This window comes from Somniosus microcephalus, chromosome 6 (assembly GCF_052327205.1).
Source record: "Somniosus microcephalus isolate GS21.2 chromosome 6, FLI_Smic_1.0, whole genome shotgun sequence".
Lineage (NCBI taxonomy): Eukaryota > Metazoa > Chordata > Chondrichthyes > Squaliformes > Somniosidae > Somniosus > Somniosus microcephalus.
Window position 1 is genome coordinate 207,841,200 of NC_140992.1, and position 19,549 is coordinate 207,860,748.

Genomic DNA, 19,549 nt, shown 5'->3' on the forward strand with positions numbered 1-19,549 from the left:
GGCATGCTCTTCTACACTCCTTATTGAACCAGGGTTGGTTACCTAGCTTGATAGTAATGGTAGGGTGAGGGATATGCCAGGCCATGAGGTTACAGATTGTGGTGGAATAAAATTCTGCTGCTGTTGATGGCCCACAGCGCCTCATGGATGCCCAGTTTTGAGCTGCTAGAACTGTTCTGAATCTGTCCCATTTAGCATGGTGGTAGTGCCACACAACACGATGGAGGGTGTCCTCAGTGTGAAGACGGGACTTCATCTCCACAAGGACTGTGCGGTGGTCACTGCTACCAATGCTGTCATGGACAAATGCATCTGAGACAGGTAGATTGGCGAGGACGAGGTCAAGTAGGGTTTTCCCTCGTGTTGTTTCTATTACCACCTGTCGCAGGCCCAGACTGGCAGTTATATCCTGCAGGACTCGCCCAGCTCAGTCAGTAGTGGTGCTACCAAGCCACTCTTGGTGATGGACATTGAAGTCCCCCACCCAGAGTACATTCTGTGCCCTTGCTTCTCAGTGCTTCTTCCAAGTGGTGTTCAACATGGAGGAGTACTGATTCATCAGCTGAGCAAGGGCAGTAGGTGGTAATCAGCAGGAGGTTTCCTTGCCCATGCTTGACTTGAAGCCATGAGACTTCATGGGATCAGGAGTCAATGTTGAGGACTGTCAGGGCCACTCCTTCCCGACTATATACCACTGTGCCGCCACCCCTGGTGAGTCTGTCCTGCTGGTGGGACAGGACATACCCAGGGACGGTGATGGAGGAGTTTGGGATATTGGGTGAAAGGTATGATTCTGTGAGTATGACTATTTCAGGCTGTTGCTTAACTCATCTGTGAGACAGCTCTCCTAATTTTGGCACAAGTCCCCAGATGTTGGCGAGGAGGACTTTGCAGCGTCGACTGGGCTGGGTGTGCCGTTGTCATGTCTGTAGCCGGTGCCTAGTGGTCCTTCCGGTTTTATTCTTATTATTGTTTCTTGTAGCGGTTTGTTACAACTGAGTGGCTTACTAGAGGGCAGTTAAGAGTCATCGACATTGCTTTGGGTCTGAAGTCATATACAGGCCATACCAGGTGAGGACGGCAGATTTCCTTCCCTAAAGGACATTGTCATATGAGGAGAGATTGAGTAGACTAGGCCTATATTCTCTAGAGTTTAGAAGAATGAGAGGTGATCTCATTGAAACATCCAAAATTCTTACAGGGCTTGATAGGGTAGATGCAGAGAGGATGTTTCCCCTGGCCAGGGAGTCCAGAACCAGGGGTCACAGTCTCAGAATAAGGGGTTGGCCATTTAGGACTGAGATGAGGAGAAATTTCTTCACTCAGAGGGTGGTGAATCTTTAGAATTCTCTACTCCAGAGGACTGTGGAGGCTCAGTCGTTGAGTATATTCAAGACAGAGATCAATAGATTTTTGAATATTAAGAGAATCAAGGGCTATGGGGATAGTTCAGAAAAGTGGAGATGAGGTAGAAGATCAGCCATGATCTTATTGAATGGCGGAGCAGGCTTGAAGAGCCAAATGGCCTACTCCTGCTCTTATTTCTTATGTTCTATGTTCACACCTATGCCTCGAATATGCAGTCTCCAGAGAATACAACCACTACACCAGCAAAGACATGCCAATCCAGGCCAACTTGAACAACCTACCACCAACCCGTCTCAAATCTAGACGGCCATTTTGGACCATCACCGAAGCCCTTCAGCAATCTCCCCTCAGCCTTGATGACGAAATGCTTGGAAGAACTGTGACATACGGAATGGATTCCTTAGAGGACCCCACAGTACAACCTGAAGGATCAAACCTTCCTTGTAAACAGTGGACAACCATCAACCGCCTCAGAACGGGTCATGGTAGATGCTGCCACCTTCTCCATAGATGGAAGATTAAAGCATCCCCATCATGTGACTGTGGAGATCCTAATCAGACCCTGGAGCACATCATGGCACACTGCCCTCAGAGGAAATTTGCAGGTAGCCTACAAGATATCCATGCTGTTACACCAGTGGCTTTGGCCTGGATATCCAACTTAGATATTGACATTTGATTTGCTTTGCTACTACCATACAAAAGAATAATAATTAAAATCCTCTAATGCAGCAGTTTTGAATCTTAATGACAATGATACTCACTTGCCAAACATTTATGCAAAAAAGTGTTTTGTGAAAGTTCGTCAATTTTTTCCAACCATGCCACATTGAAGAAAAAGAAAAATTATGGCAAATGAGCAGATAGCACCCAGTTCATACTTACATATAATGATCCTAGTTGACTCCGGTCTGCATCAAAAATTTGATAGTAATGTTGCACAAAGCCACTTCCAATCTGCTCCCAGAGAGGCTTGTCACCCATTCTGATCGCTCAGCCACAGGCACTACAAACAGATCAGAACAAAAATACAGTATTCTAGTCATTTAAAATTACTCTCATGCCCCATCCCGTTACTATGCTTCCTCTTTTTTATCCAAGAGACCATGAAAACTGTAAGCCACAGACTTTGACATTGCTGCCATTAATGTTATACAATAATGGCCTGGTAGAATGGACTGGGGAACCAACCCCAACAGCTTTTCCTCCACATATGCATAATTTTCCATCCATCAACTGCTACAAATGGGGACAAGCAAGTTGAAATGGCAGTCAAGACTGGGATCTGAACATGATTCGCTACCCTGGGAAGCTAAAGATTAATCCTTAGGTTAATGCACCACCCTGAATTACAGAACAAATGTGGGCTAAAAAAGTCAAATTATTAAAATGTATATGAGAGAAAACTAAAATATCTCTGCCTGGGACAAGCAAAACCAATATGGACCGAGAGGAAATATTATAATTTACTGACCAAGACAGGTTAGGGGAATGACAGGAATTGCTGGATGAAAAAAGACCACGGTTCATCTAATTCGCCTTCTACCATCCTGGTACAGGAAACTTTGGTTTATCCGGAGGTTAACTGTCCAGAATGCTCGAGCCACCGGCAAAAATCAGGAGCCGTTTCGTTAGTTTTTTTTCTTTTCGTTGCTTTTTTTCCCCCCACTAGTCAGGCTCTGCAAGGTCTCGCTGAAGCTGTTGCTAAGCTACAGAGACGCTTGCAAGGTACGGCCAACTGTTTAGAAGCTGTTGCTAAGCAACAGGGTTTGTTGCCAGATACGGAGCTCAAAATCTCCGTATGTTTCAACATTAACGCTGGTTTGTCCGGCAGTTTTGATGGGACGGCAACAGCTTGGTCACGTCGGTGCCGGATAGCACAAAGTTTCCTGTAGTTACATGATACAATGTTAATGGAGTTGTTGACTAATAGCAGTCAATCTCGATCAATTAGTCTACAACAGACCCAGACATGAGGTGAGGAAAACCCCAGTGGTGGAAAGCTTAGGGAACCACAGGTCCAGTAACAACTTGCCTTTATATAGTGCCTTTACCGCAGTAAAACGTCCCAAGGCGCTTCACAGGAGTGTTATCAAACCGAGGCACATATGGAAATATTAGAACAGATGACCAAAAGGTTGGTCAAAGAGGTAGGTTTTCAGGAGCGTCTTAAAAAGGAGAGAGCAGTAGAGGCAGAGAGGTTTAGTGAGGGAATTCCAAAGCTTAGGACCTTGGCAGCTGAAGGCACAGCTGCCAACGGTGGAACAATTAAAAAATCGGGGATGTGCAAGAAGCAAGAATTGGAGGAGCGCAGAGATCTCGGACGGTTGTAGTAGTCACAGAGATAGGGAGGGGTGAGGCCATGGAGGGATTTGAAAACAAGGATGAGAATTTTAAAAATGGAGGCGTTGCTGGACTGGGAGCCAATGTAGGTCAGTAAGCACGGGGTGACCTGGACTTGGTGCGAGTTAGGATACGGGCAGCAGAGCTTTGGGTGAGCTCAAGTTTATGTAGGGTGGAAGATGGGGCGGCCGGCCAAGAGAGCACTGGAATAGTCAAGTCCAGAGATAACAAAGGCTCCCGGTCCAGCAACACGTGCAGTTTTTCGGCATCTATTATAGAAAAGATCTTGGAGCCTTGGAAAAGATTAACTAGGATACCACCAGGTATGGAAGGATATAGTTATGATAAGAGACTTGAAAAATTCAGGCTATATTCACTGCAGTAGAAAAGTATATGTGGCTTTGTTTTAGAAGTATTCAAAAATATGAAAGGGCTCGAGAGAATAAGGTGAAAAATTATTTTCACTGATTGATGAATTTGTAACAAGGGGGCATTAATATCGATTAGTGCTTCGTGATTTTTTAATGCAATAGGTCGTTAGAATATGGAATGCATTACCACAAGTGACAAATATCATTATCGGCATCAGCTTCAGTTAAGTGGAAATTAGATATATACAAAGAAAAGTATGCAGATGAAGAGCAAGGAAGTGAGATTAGAGTAGACAGCTCCAGTGTGGAGCTAGTACTGGCACAAGCACAATTGGCTGAATGCTATCTTTTTGTGCTGAAATTTCTATGATTCTACTGCAATTTGCCGGCAAATGTATATCACAAGAATTAATCTTAAGGCCACTTCTGTAGAAATCGCATTTGGTACTTGAAAAACAAACTTTTACCCACAGGGTCTACAGCAGATTCTCGCCAGGTACTGATCTGATATACCAAGTGTCAACATGATTATGCCAAGTTTTTGATCTTGTAAAACAGCTGTACAGAAATGCCACTACAACAGTGAAAGTGTCACCATAACCTACACTCTGGACTGGAGGCAGTTGGGAGGGTAGATCAAAGGACATACCCAGATAGCACTAGGCACCATGTTTACATTGCTGATATACACATACAAACTCCACAGTTAGAAGGCATTCCTGTACTACTAGCAAGACTTGCATGAAAAACTAATACTACAAAGTATCTTCCAGAGTACAGGCCACATACATTTTACCAGGAAATAAATTCAGTGTTCCTAGCCCGTTTCCAAGAGTTTGCAACTAAGAACACTGCAGTAAAAGACCAGTTAGATGGAAAATACCTGGAACAAGATTATACACTGCAGAAACAGATTTGCTCTTCAATGTATCTCTAACCTAGGATTGATCTTATTAAACTTCTGTTGTATCAAAGTGGCATTTGTGTGGGGCTTCAGTTCTAATTTTTGGAAGTTCAAAGTTAAAATCAGACTGGAAGCAAACCATCTCACACTAAAAAAAACCCTGCTCATTAAAGTTAAGGAACTGTAGGCCTCCGTGTTAATCTAATGCATCTTCAGCATCGTAATTTTTAGTTTTGCTGATTTTCTCCCCTTCCAAGGAGTATCGTTCCATACACACCCTCCTGTACTTCCCCCAAGTGGCCATTACTCATGTGTGAGCCCCAATGACAAGTGCTGGCAGGAAATTCAAGTACACGGGGCAAGAAGACATAACAACTGAACCAGATCCTATCCCCACACGTGCAATTCCAGAAGGAGTTCCTGGATGGCGATCACAAGTAGGAACCATGACAATATTTCGCCTCCCCAATCTAGGGACGCCGAGGCCAATTCCAGAACCACTGCTGCCCCAGTGGACATCAGCTAATTCAGCACAGATTGAATATGGGACACTACTAGCTCAGATATTCACAGCATAAAATCACTGATCACTCGGAAGAGCTGCACCCTAACTGGCCCTTCCTCCCTCCATCATCTCTTGGTCATCATTAGTCACAGACAAAAGATAACCAAATATTTACAATTCCCAGTATGATTGCCAATTTTATGGTAAATTACGGGTATGATGCTAGATCGAGACTGATGAAGCTTATTTTTTGTAGGACCCGAAGAAGGTGCAGATTTGGGAAGCTTCATTTCATCAATCCGAGCTGGATGCAAAGCCAAGTGCCATGGGTGAAAAGACATTGTACTAATCCACTACACCATCAAGCTTGGGCTCCAGACACATTTAACATGACATGTTTAACATGCACAGAAATCATTTAAAATTCACCAAAAAGTCAGTACTTTGGAATTAAATCATTTTTAAGGTAACTGCTCAGTCTCTTGAGAATTTGAACAAAATGACTCTTGTTGCTCAGTAGTGGAATGCTGGAGCACCAAGTGGCAGTACATGGAAATGGACTTGGAGAAAAGACAACAAAATAATTTTAAGAGTTTTACTTTCAGAGGAGTACATTGGCATGTGTTTAGATCAAAACATACCTTTTATCAGTTGGATCTAGATTTGTACAAACAATCCCTTTGTTGAGTTCCTAATCTCAGTCGTGTCATTGTAACGTAGTGCAGATGCTTTCCAGTAAAGGGGGGAGGGGGCAGTGGGTGTCAGTATTAGTCACATTACCTTATATCCTTTATGCAGATTTGTATCACATTGAGATTAAACATGTATTTTTAACATATGTAAAAAATTGCCCAGCACTAGATCGTAGGAGGTCTTGTCTGACATTAAATTTTGAATGGGGGAAGGATGGGTGATGTGTCAGAGTAGTGAGATTTGGCAGTTCAGGTTCACAAGGCATTAAAAGCAGCACCTCAAATATATACAGCCATAAAAAAACTAATGGAATATAAAATTAAGTGTAAGATTTAGAGCAGGAGAAACATTTTTTTTAAATTTTTTTTATAAAAACAGTGGGTAATGGCTGTGGAATGCAATACCAGAGTTCGTGATTGAAGCAAAGATCATGTCAACATTTAAGAATAGATCAGAAAAGTGGCTGAAGGAAAAAGGGATAATGGGATATGGGAACAGGGCAGGCACTTGGTCTTAGGATTAGTGCTCATGTGGAAGATAAACACCAACATGGACTGCTTGGGCCGAACGGCCTGTTTCCGTGTTATAATTTCCACGTCATTCAAATACTTAATTCATGGTGCAGCAATGACTATGTAATTTAGGCTGCTATCTCTCCTGGATTGGCCGGGAGTCTCCCAAAATGGAAGATGAATCTACTGGGCACTGCTGTTAACAAACCAGATGATTATTCTGCGGTTCGTACCGGTGTGCTTGTATGTCTCGCGCGAGAGCTGCTGATGCAACAGTTGAAACGATTCCTGCCCCGTAAAACGCAGAACCTGCCTCACTGGCTCCGCATGCAGCTGTCTATCTTAGGCTCCCAGCCATTCCCTGCCTGCCATTTTAAGAAACAGCCCAGAATTTCCTGGTAGCCAGTCATGTCCCGCCATGGTAGCCCCATCAGAAGAATGGTCCACCCATACTACCAGTGACGTTGCCATGGCAGATGGAGCAAAACCGTTTGCCAAGAGAAAATTGCTTTTAAACCGTGTTCAAAAGCACAGCCTGCAAGTTCTGCAACTGGTAAGCGAATTTACTAAAGTCTGGGGGGTGGGGCGCGGTGGTCATTATTCTGAACATTATGCAAGATCTGTCATCCATGGATTGCGTACTGCTTATTCTTTTTTAATGAACAGTCTAGGGTACCAAGCAGATTTCTTCTTCAGTCCATTACCCTTTTTCCCTCCCCCCCCCCCGCGCCCGAAAAGTTCTAAAACGTGCAATTTTAACTTACACATAATTTTCATACTTCACAACAGCATTTTAAAAGGTATGTTTGTACAGTCAAATTAATTGAGTTAGAGGTGTCTGGATATAGGGTTGCCAAATGCCAACCATGAGCAAAGATACTCAACTACAGGAGGTCCAAACTTTTATAAGGTAATTGCAAGAATATTGACAAACTACGGACAATTTTCATGTGATCAGATGCCACGTGATAAAACCTCCAGGAATACCTCCAAGCAGAGTTGCCAACCCTACATGTAGTACAGAACAGCTTCCAAAATTCCAATGAACAAATATCACAGCAGTTACTTTCTGCGACAATTTCACCATGCCAAATTCTATCCATGCAGAGGAGACGTCACCAGGCTTATTTAGCGATGAATGCTGAAAGATGAAGTCATTTTTCAGCTAGTTATAACTAAAGTGGAAGATCACAGATTGACAGACATTGCAGCACTGAATACTGTAGAGATACTCTTCTTTTAGTGCATATAATTAGCATCAAATGAAAAGACCATGTCTCAACTTCCTTCCAAGTGTTAGGATATCTGCATTTCATTTGGTATACAGAACAAATAGGTTGTTGGCATCCTCCAGTTATAGCCTTGATCTGCTCTGTCAAAGTCCCATATATCCACAGCTACCTTTTGTTCAGCTCTTTGCTGAGTGAACTTCTCATCCCCTAATCCTGGCTAACCAGAAGCAATGTGAGCTCCATATTATCAATGGTAGCATGGAGAAAATTGCTACGCTAATCAAAAAAGCATCACAGTGCTTATTGCTACTAGTCTGTGCAAAAATCAGTTTGTGAAAATCACAAGCGGAGAAAAATGCAAGCTAAGCAGCAAACATTAAGAGCTCTAACAAATTAAAGAAAAATAAATTAAGAAAATAAAGAGACTGGAAAATTGGATAATTAACAGGGGGAAAAAAAATAAAACAGCAAAGGAAGAATAGGGTCCTCCCTAGGAGACTCAAGGAAGGATGGAAAACACACACTTTTCATATCTGATACCCATGAACTGCTCACATTCTCATTAGCAACAATAGGACGATGCAAGATCAGAAATGGGCAAACCAAAATCATAGCAGGACAATAATCAATCAATCAGACTAAGATACCTGTACATACAAGGCCTGAATTAATCTTCAAAGAACTTTCAGCTTCAGATCCTCTGCGTGAACCTGGAGCTTATTACTTGAGAGCTGTGGAATCATGAGGCAGCGGTGACTCACGCACATCAGCAGTCTAAAGAAAAATACGACTAATCCATAGATATAAAATAAACCAGACTTGCGGTGTTGTATTTTTTTCCCTACAGACACTTGTAAACTATGGTCTGAGAATCCTGTGCACAAAGCTTCCTGTGCACGACAACAACGAATTTAATGTTGAAACAGAATCACTAGCCCAATGGAGCAGTTGGACTGCCACTTTCACTGTCTGTTAATATCCCTATTATATCTAATCTGACAGTTTGAATGAATAATGCTGCTTCCAGTGCCAGCCAGATTACACTGGCCACATCCAATTTGCACACCAGCTCCTTCCAAGACTTGAAATAACAGGTATACATGCTGCATCACCTATGCTTGTGTAATACTGCTCTTAGTTTGGAAGAACTTGGAGTACCCACCATATTGCCACACAAGTTATACCTATTTGCACATCATCCACCATCCTCAAAGGACCAAACTTAAACCATTTGATAGATAAACAGTCTGATGCACACCATGACCTAAATTGGATTGCGAAGCATCCTAGAGCCAACATATTGTTACTGTGCCGCTGAACCAAAGCCCTGTCTAAGCATCAATACAGTTCTTACAGCCAAAACATCCCCAGTTTCAGCAGTTCTCCTGGGATTTTCAAAGAACCTTTATAACATTGCAAGCATATATACCATGCAAGAAATGCTGGTGTAAAGGGCATTAATGGTCTGTCTTTGCCTAAAAGTTCAGTGTTACTCTTGATCCTTGAAAGTTTCAATGTGAAGACTCTTTGGAGAGAGATAAGTTGTTTGTTTCCAAGTGGTTCAGTGGAGATAAAGTGCATAGGTCAGCAGGGTGTCAGGTTCAATCCCTGGTCTGAGTTACATAGAAACAATTTTAGCACAAGTGGGGGCATTCAGCCATTCTTGCCCATGATGAATTTAGCCGCCGGTTGGGCACAGATCTTAAACAAATTGCATTTATATAGTGTCTTTGACATAGTAAAACATCTCAAGACCTCTCAAGAGTGTTATCAGACAGAATTTGACACCGAGCCATATGAGAGATATTAGGGCATGATACCAAAAGCTTGGTCAGAGGTAGCTTTTAAGGAGTGACTTAAAAGGAGGAGAGCGAGGTAGAGAGGCGGAGAGGTTTAGGGAGGGAATTCCAGAGATTGGGGACTGGGCAGCTGAAGGCAAGGCCACCAATGGAGGAGCGATGGAAATAGGGGATGTGCAATAGGCCAGAATTGGAGGAGCGCAGAGCCAGAGATGGGGAGGGGCTAGGCCATAGAGGTCCATTTTCCTGCCTTATTCTCATATAAGCTTTTGCATTCTTTATTAACCAGTACCTTTCTGAATGCTGTAATCAGTTTAGCCACAATCAGTTCATGTGGAAAACATACCAAATTCCGATAGTTGCATGAAAAAGCTTCTTCTAATCGCCCCCATCTGAGCCACTAGAACAGTGCAATTCCCCAGGATAGATAGGTCAAGGTTCCCATTCATGATCACTATCCAATGATGATTCCTACTAGAAAAACACGAGTGCAGATGTCAGATCAAGACACTATCATGCTTGGTTGTGATGTTCATCATGGTAAAATAGCCAAGCAACACACTACTAGGTTCACATGTAAAGATTGAGCATAGTATTGCTAGGCCTGCATTGGCCGTTGAACCAGCTCTTCAAATGACATTGGGTAAAGGGAGGATATTGAAGGAGAGTCGCCCCACACCCGCTGGCTCTATACTTTCAGTAAGGATTTTTATTTGATTTAAAAACTATGGGAGAAAATTTGCAACTTTCAGTTTCTTGGCAAGTAACCAAGAAAGAAAACAAAACAGGAGAATTTTTAAAAATGTTGAAAAATGTGAAGTGGTTATACTTTCATGGGGAATTGCACATCATTTAAAATTTTTTAAAACTTCAGCACAGTCAATGAATTTGAGGAGATACCACCACTGGATTGGAAACAAGCTAATTCAGTATCCATATTCAGGAAATAGGAGAAATCTAATCCAGGCCACTCCAAATCTATCAAACATCAATACCTGATAGAATAACGGAACTGATTATTTGGAGCAAACCTGATCAGTACTTGTATGAAAATAATATATCAATGCTTTGCGGAGGAAAGATCCTACCTGACAAAGCTTGACTTTGAGAAAGTGAAACTCCAAATAGACAATGGAAATCATATCACGTGGTATACTTAAGATTACCAGAAAGTCTTTTTCTTTAAAGTTCAACATGAAAGGCTTATTACTGAATCTGAATGCAGCGGGAAATCATTGTACAACCTGGGTGTTATTAAGAAATTGAGTGACAGGAAGATAGCTGCGGGAAATTGTTTGGGGAGTGGGGGAGCTACCCCAGAACACGATGCGGAGGCCCCTGCGATTTCTAACCTACATTCATAATTTAGAAAGACTTTATTTCATGACCTCAGGACATCCCAAAGCACTTTCCAGCCAATGAAGTACTTTTGAAGTGTAGTCACTGTTGTAATGTAGGAATCGTGGCAGCCAATTTGCACACAGCAACATGATCATTTTAGTAATGTTCGTTGAAGGATAAATATTGGCCAGGACGCCAGGGAGAACTCCCATGCTCTTCTTCGAAATAGTGCCATGGGATCTTTTACGTCCACATCTATGAGGGCAGATGAAACCTCGGTTTAATGTCTCCTCTGAAAGTTGGCACCTCTTAACAGTACTGCACTCCCTTAGTACTGCAGTGTGTGTGCTCATGTCTCGAGTGGAACTTGAACCCACAACCTACTGACTCTGAGGTGATAGTGCTACCCAGAGCTACAGCTGACACGCACAGAAACACAATGCAAACAGGCCAAGGGGGTTGGCAAGACAGCTAAAGACCTACACAGGAGATGGATAAAATCTGTAATGGGATAAGTCGGTGGCAGATTCAATAGGCAAGTGCAAGATACTGCACACTAGTAGGAAAAATGTATGTCACAGATACATACTATGTAGAAATAGCTAAAGACAGAACAAAAAAGGATCTGGTAGAGATAGTAAACATAGCAATTCAAATGACTGTGAAACAGCAATAAATGAAGTGAATAGAATGATTGCTATGGCGGTTTAGTATCAAATGAAAGGTCATGCAATAACCGTACAATGCCCTGGACAGGGTGCACTGACTTATGTTCAGATTGGGTCACCATGATAGATGGAAAACATTCAAACAATGGAGCTGGTGCAGAGAAAAGCCATGCGGCTGATGATGAGCGTCAAAGGATTCAGTTATGAGAAAAGACTGCAGAAATTGGGGCTCTTTAGACTTGAAAGGGGGCAACTGAGATGGGATCTTATAGAAGTAAACAAGACATTAAAAGTCTGGCCAGGGCATACAAAATTCAGAACATCTTTGTTCTCATACTCAACCGACCTACCAATATAATTAAGCGGTCCAATCCCTTAGTTCACAATTGCTACAATCATCTGAAGTTAAATGCTAAATTTACACAATTTCTGTTTGGCCTTCATTTTTCCATTTTTCAACATCCATTTTTCCCAAGAGTATGGATTATGCACTTACCTATTGAATTACATTTCAGGTTTTATCCAATTCCTTTTATCGACCCCTGGGTACTTTGCGAGCCTCAAAATTCCCCTCCGTCCCAATTTAATCATTTGCAACCACTCTATAATAATTCTATAAGTCATTAATGTAGATCAGCACAGCAACAGCCTGAACACTGAACCCTAGGGTACTACTTCAAGGTATGCCTTGATCATAGAATTATACAGCGCAGAAGGAGGCCATTCAGCCCATCGTGCCTGTGCCGGCTCTTTGGTAGAACTAGCCAATTAATTCCACTCCCCTGCTCTTTCCGCATAGCCCTGTAAATATTTTCCCTTAGCCCTGTAATCTTTTTCTCTTCCAAGTATTTAACCAATTCTCTTTTGATTTTTACTATTGAATCTGCTTCCACCACCTTTCCAGGCAGCGCATTCCAGATCACAACCACTCAATGCGTAAAAAAATGTTTCCCCATGTCACCTCTGGTCCTTTTGCCAATCACCTTAAATCTGTGTCCTCTGGTTACCGACCCTTCTGCCACTGGAAACAGTTTCTCCTTATTTATTCTATCAAAACCCTTCATGTTTTTGAACACCTCTATCAAATCCCCCCTTAACCTTCTCTGCTCTAAGGAGAACAGCCACAGCTTCTCCAGTCTCTCCATATAACTGAAGTCCCTTATCCCTGGTACCATTCTAGTCAATCTTTTATGCACCCTCTCTAAGGCCTTGGCATCCTTCCTAAAGTGTGTTGCCCAGAATTGAGAACAATACTCCAGCTCAGGCCTAACCAGTGTTTTATAAAGGTTTAGCATAACTTCCTTGCTTTTGTACTCTAAGCCTCTATTAATAAAGCCAAGGATCCAATATGCTTTTTAAACATCCTTCTCAACTTGTCCTGCCACCTTCAAAGATTTGTGTACATACACCCCCGGTCACTCTGTTCCTGCACCCCCTTTAAGCTTGTACCATTTAGTTTATATTGCCTCTCCTCATTCTTCCTACCAAAATGTATCACTTCACACTGCGCTGCATTAAATTTCATCTGTCATGTGTTTTCCTATTTCGCTAGTCTGCCCATGTCCTCCTGAAGTTGTTACAATCCTCCTCATTGTTTACTACATTATCGAGTTTCATATCATTTGTAAACTTTGAAATTATGCCCTGTATACCCAAGTCCAGGTCATTAATATGTCTCAAAAAGTGCAGTGGTCCCAATACCAACCCCTGGGGAACACCACTGTATATCTCACTCCATCTGAAAAACAACCGTTCACCACTACTCTCTGCTTTCTGTCTCCAAGCCAATTTTGTATCCATGCTGCCACTGTCCCTTTAATCTCACAAGCTTTAATTTTGCTAACAAGTCTATTATTTGGTATTTGTCAAACACCTTTTGAAAGTCCATATACACATCAACCACACGATCCTCATCAACCCTCTCCATTACTTTAAAGAACTCGATCAAGTTAGTCAAACACAATTTGCCTTTAACAAATCCGTGCTGACTTTCATTTTTTAGCCCATACTTTTCTAAATGTCAATTAATTTTGTCCCAGATTATTGCTTGGAGTACTGTTTAGAGTTTTGGTCTCCTTATCTTTGATGGTATTATGATCACTGTTCCCCAAATGCTCTCCCACTGAAACATGCTCCACTTCATTCCCCAGAACGAGATCCAGCACTGCTTCCTTCCTCGTTGAGCTGGAAACACACTGATCGTCTTGTACACATTTCAGGAATTCCTCCCCTTCTTTGCCCTTTACACAGTTACTATCCCAGTCTTATTAGGATAATTGAAATCCCCCATTATCACTACTCTGTAGTTCTTGCATCTTTCTGTAATTGCTCCTCTATCTCCTTCTCACTATTTGGTGGCTAATAGTATACACCCAGTAAGCATAATATTGTTCCTTAATACTAACCAAATAGCTGTTCCAGTACAGCTACAACACTGGCATCTATTCGACATGTGGAAAACTACCCAGGTATGTCCTGTCCACAAAAAGGACAAATCCAATCCGGCCAATTACCACCCCATCAGTCTACTCTCAATCATCAGCAAAGTGATGGAAGGTGCCGTCGACAGTGCTATCAAGCAGCACTTACTCACTAATAACCTGCTCACTGATGCCCAGTTTGGGTTCCGCTAGGACCACTTGGCTCCAGGCCTCATTACAGCCTTAGTTTAAACATGACGAAGGAACTGAATTCCAGAGGTGAGAGTGACTGCCCCAGACATCAAGGCAGCATTTGACTGAGTGTGGCATCAAGGAGCCCTAGTAAAACTGAAGTCAATGTGAATAAGGGGGAAAACTCTCCACTGGCTGGGGCCATACCTAGCACAAAGGAAGATGGTTGTGGTGGTTAATCATCACAGCCCCAGGACATCGCTGCAGGAGTTCCTCAGGGCAGTGTCCTAGTCCCAACTAGCTTCAGCTGCTTCATTCATGACCTTCCTGCCATCATAAGGTCAAAAATGGGGATGTTCGCTGATGACTGCACAGTGTTCAATGCCATTCACAACTCCTCAGATAATGAAGTAGTCTATGCCCGCATGCAACAAGACCTGGACGACGTTCAGGCTTGGGCTAAGTGGCAAGTAACATTCACGCCACAGAAGTGCCAGGCAATGACTATCTCCAACAAGTGAGAGTCTAACCACCACCCCTTGACATTCAACGGCATTACCATCGTCGAATCCTCCACCATCAACATCCTTTGGGGGGGGGGGGGGGTCACCATTGACCAGAAACTTGACCAGTCACATATATACTTTGGCAACAAGAGCAGGTCAGAGGCTAGGTATTCTGCGGCGAGTGTCTCACCTCTCGACTCCCCAAAGCCTTTCCACCATCCAGGCACAAGTAAGGAGTGTGATGGAATACTCTCCACTTGCCTGGATGAGTGCAGCTCCAACAACACTCAAGAAGCTCGACACCATCCAGGACAAAGCAGCCAGCTTGATTGGCACCCCATCCACCACCTTAAACATTCACTCCCTCCACCACCAGCTTACCATGGCTGCAGTGTATACCATCTACAAGATGCACTGCAGCAACTCGCCAAGGCTTCAACAGCACCTCCCAACCTGCGACCGCTACCACCTCCCAAACTCGCGATTTCTACCACCTAGAAGGACAAGGGCAGCAGGTGCATGGGAAACACCACCACCTCCAAGTTCCCCTCCAAGTCATACACCATCCTGACTTGGAAGTATATCACCGTTCCTTCATTGTCGCTGGGTCAAAATCCTGGAACTCCCTCCCTAACAGCACCTTCAACGCACGGACTGCAGCGGTTGAAGGTGGCGGCTTACCACCACCTTCTCAAGGGCAATTATGGATGGGCAATAAATGCTGGCTTTGCCCAGATTCCATGAACTAATGAAAAAAAGACTCTGTCTTTGGCCCCTCAACTGCATCATCCCTCTCCGGTGCTATAATAGTTTCTTTGATCAATACTGCCACCCCCCTCCCCTCCTTTTGTTCCTTCCCTGTTTTTCCTGAATACCTTGTAGCCAGGAATGTTAAGTTCCCAATCCTCCCCTTCTTTGAGCCAGGTCTCTGTTATTGCCATTATATCATAGTCCCATATGGCGGCTTGCGCCTGCAGCTCAATAACTTTACTTACCACGTTCCGTGCATACCCTCCAAACTCATCTTAGACTGCTTTGCATTTGCCCCGTCTGATACCTCCTATTTCTTAACTATTCTTGAGTCTAGTGTTATTTGCCTCTCCCAGTCCTCTGTGCACCTTGTTTCTCCTCTCTAATGTTTCATCCACGTGCCCATCCCCTTGCCAAATTAGTTTAAACCCTCCCCCACAGTACTAGTTAACCTTCCAGTGAGGAATTTGATCCAGCTAGATACGAGAAGGGGGTCAAAGGTCAAAACTGGTGAAAGTAAAATGTATGACAGATGTCAAACAACTTCACATGGAGTGATTAACACTTGTAAATATCTTCCAGCATGGGACAGACAAAATTCAGATCCCTTTATGTTTGTTATTTCTACACATAGTATACTCATGACATCCATTTTCCTACTAGTGTGCAATATCATTATTCAACAAACAGATGACAGGGAGAGGGAACACTTTTAAATTTCAAATGATTGAACCAAGACAAAAACCTAATGCTATCTGGTCAAGTTTGCTGATGGTACAAAATTAAGTGAGGCTGTCAAGACAAAGCAGCTAGGGACCTACAAAAGGAATTCGATTAAATGACTGGTCATTTTCATTTATCTTATGAACACTAACAAAATGCAACAAGATTGCAGTACTGGGGAAAATTGTACAATTTGGGTGATCATAAATACAACAGTCTCTTCATTCAGCTACTTGTACAAAGTGGTAAATCATTGTCAACATATTTCATCAAAGGTTCCTTAATAAGATCAAAATAAATAATTACTGCAGTAAATAAGTTGTACTCTGGAAAAGGTTCGTGTGTATTGGTTGGAGGGGATCTCCTCTCTGATACGTAATGACAGACATCAAACCCAACCCTCAAAAAAACTCACGGATATTACGTTGAGTGGCATTAAACTCCCGAATAAGATCAAGGGGGAGGTGCAACTACAGAAATTCAAACATGGATCTTTTATTGCAAGTCTACTGCAAACTCCCGGTGAAGTGTTGCCAACTGGGAAAATACAAGGCGTGCAAAAACTAAAGGCAGTGCAGCGCATTTGATTTACTTTTTTTTAAAAACAGCAGAAGCGCGATGGATGACTCGACATGGGAAAGTGAAAAATAGATCGGCGGCCCGCTGCAGAATGAATGACAGCTTCTTGGGCATCACAGTAACAGAAGGAAACCGAAACTCTCCTACAAAGGCAGCAGGCGCCTGTTTGGTTTGCGTTAGAGCAGCACAGGATTCTGAAATGTCATTGTTTTTAAACGCAGCGGCGCCAAGTCCTTTCGGGCTCAGGAAGGTATTCGTGAACTAGAAGCGGGTCAATGTGCGGCCACCAACTCGCCGCGCCACTACTACACACACGTACACGGGGGAAGAGAGAAAATGAACCGGCTCTTGCCAAACACAAAAGAAAAGGCGGTATTGCGATAGGACACAGGGGGGTGTGGCGGCTTGAGATTCGGGGCTGAAGTGTCCTGAGGTTTCAGCAGGCTGTTGGTAGAGAACAAGGGGGGAGAGCGAACACCTCACACACAGGTGACGGGCTGCGCGCGCGTGCGGTTTTGCTCGCTCACGTTCACCCGTTTATTTTTAAAACAATTCAAAGTTAACGTCCAAAAGCGCAGCGTCATTACCGCCGGCAAAGCGACGCCCGCAGGCACCAGGCTTGTGGCCGCTCCACTCGCCCGCCCAGCGCCCGCTATCAACTCGACGCAGCCCATCTTGGAGCCAGATCAACGCAAGTGCAGACAGCCGCCGCCCCCCCGCGCTCGCAGCCGAGGCCAAGGCCGCCATCATTCAACCTAAAAATATCACTCTCTCTGCACCCCCCCTCCCGCCCCCCTTGGCCAAGCCAGGCCCGACCCCCTAAGTGAGAGGCACCTCGGCCTCCTCACACCACATCGCATTGTGTCATGTGCGCGGCCCGCCCAATAAACCGCCCGCTTGGCTCTCATACAGACCCCCGTGATTCAGACCCTGACCATCACACGCCTGACGGGCCACTGAAAAAAAAACTTACCCAGCGCCCCAACTCCGGCGGATCGCAGTATGGCGACGAACGGCACCAGGCCCCTCCCAGCCCCTGCGAGGGGGGGGAGGAGGCACCCTCGGCCGTTGCGGCACGGCGCATGCTCGCGCGGTGAAGCGGCGCGCCGCACAGCGGGACTTGTAGTTCACCCAAAAAACCAGAGTTTCAAGCGGGAGAGCGAGGTAACTACAACACCCACAATACAGTGGGCTAACGTGAGCCCACGTGTTTTGGATCGGTTGTTCGAAAGTCCAGACAAACTGGGTGGTGGAGGTGTTAAAATGACAATAGATATATTTTTCGGGGTTTCATCGACGAAGATAGATATTTGCAGTAATGTATTATCGAACTATTTTTATATTTTCTCCTCTAATCTACCCCTTTGTGTTTCTCTTACCTCACCTATTCTGAATCCAGCAATTCAAGCTGGGGACAGGGTTTCATAGTTGATATTAATAGGCCTCTGATAGCTCATCTAAATATCCATTCTTGACGCCCGATTGTGTATAGAGGGCATTTTATTGTAAACTTCCGTTGTGCTTTTTTATTTTCCCATTTTTAATTAATTAGCTCAATTAACTTTAGTCAATTTTTAAAAAAAATCACAATTCTGGCCCAGTTCATCTAACTTTAATTCAGAGCTGCTCCTGTTAACCCAGTGTGTGTCCAATTGCAGTATTCATTATTTGAGGCCTTGGTTAAGACTCTTACCAAAAAAAAATTCCCATAGATGTTTTCCTATTGCATCCTTTGATGCCTCAGTAGGTAACCGCACTGTCTAAAGTATTGAAACAGGCAAGTTGAAGTTTTATACCTGGTTTATACTAGGTTATTAATGTACATAAAGGGATTCCAGCTGTGGAATAGGATTGCCCTTGGTTGCTGAATGGCTTCTTGTTTGAATAGATTACCGTCTAGCGTGAAGTATGAAGAATGAGCACTTCAGCAAGTTACTGAAGGACAACGGGCACCTTTAAGTCGCTCAGCAGAAGTCAGCCCATTCAGGAGAGATGCGAATAAAATTGTGTGGCAAAAATCATTCTGTAGTAATAAGAAACAAACCGCCTAAAATAGTTTCAAAATGCATTTGTGTAGCTGTAATGCTAAATAAATAAATATTACCTCCTTTAGACTTTATTATTCATACACAATCTATGCTGACTAAATATAACAATTTTGGTCCACGTGCAGCCCTTTGCTCCTGAGTTCTTGTGCTGACATCGGTCAAAAAAAAACTGGGATGAGGCAATAAAACCTGCAGTATGAAAAGAAAGACAGGCATTTATGCAGAGCCTTTCATGACCTCAGGATGTCCAAATACTTCCTGATTGTAAAGGAACAGATCAGCTTAAACACAATTCCATTTTAACAACAACAACTTGCATTTATATAGTACCTTTTAACATCGTAAAATGTCCCAAGGCACTTCACAGGAGCATTATCAAACAAACATTTGATGCCGAGCCATATAAGGAGATAGTAGAACAGAAAACGCTGGAAAAACTCCGCAGGCCAGGCAGCATCTGGGGAGAGAGGAAACAGAGTTAACATTTCAGGTTGACCTTTCGTCAGAACTGGAAAAAAGCAGGAAAAGGAACAGCTTTTAAAGCAAGTTTGGGGACTGGGAAATGGGGAGGGGATGAAAGAACAAAAGGGAAGGT

At 43.4% G+C, this 19,549-nt stretch overlaps 1 protein-coding gene and 1 long non-coding RNA gene across 9 annotated transcripts in view; one reads left to right on the plus strand and one right to left on the minus strand.

The window, feature by feature from the left end:
• Positions 1-17,977, minus strand: part of nutf2 (nuclear transport factor 2) — a 61,384-nt gene extending 43,407 nt beyond the window's left edge. For 4 of the 8 annotated variants that reach the window (XM_085991309.1, XM_085991308.1, XM_085991310.1 and 1 more), the window contains exons 1-2: positions 17,880-17,977; positions 2,254-2,374 (exon numbers count right to left, since the gene is read on the minus strand). In XM_085991309.1, the coding sequence (XP_085847435.1) occupies positions 2,254-2,352 (99 nt within the window). In that variant the 5' untranslated portion in view covers positions 2,353-2,374; positions 17,880-17,977. The other 4 variants (XM_085991304.1, XM_085991306.1, XM_085991305.1 and 1 more) reach the window with 4 other exon arrangements.
• Positions 17,978-17,979: 2 nt separating this feature from the next.
• LOC147116413 (uncharacterized) lies at positions 17,980-19,018 on the plus strand. Its single transcript, XR_015078807.1, has 2 exons — positions 17,980-18,070; positions 18,795-19,018. It is a non-coding gene; the product is annotated as an uncharacterized LOC147116413 (long non-coding RNA).
• The last annotated feature ends 531 nt before the right edge of the window (positions 19,019-19,549 follow it).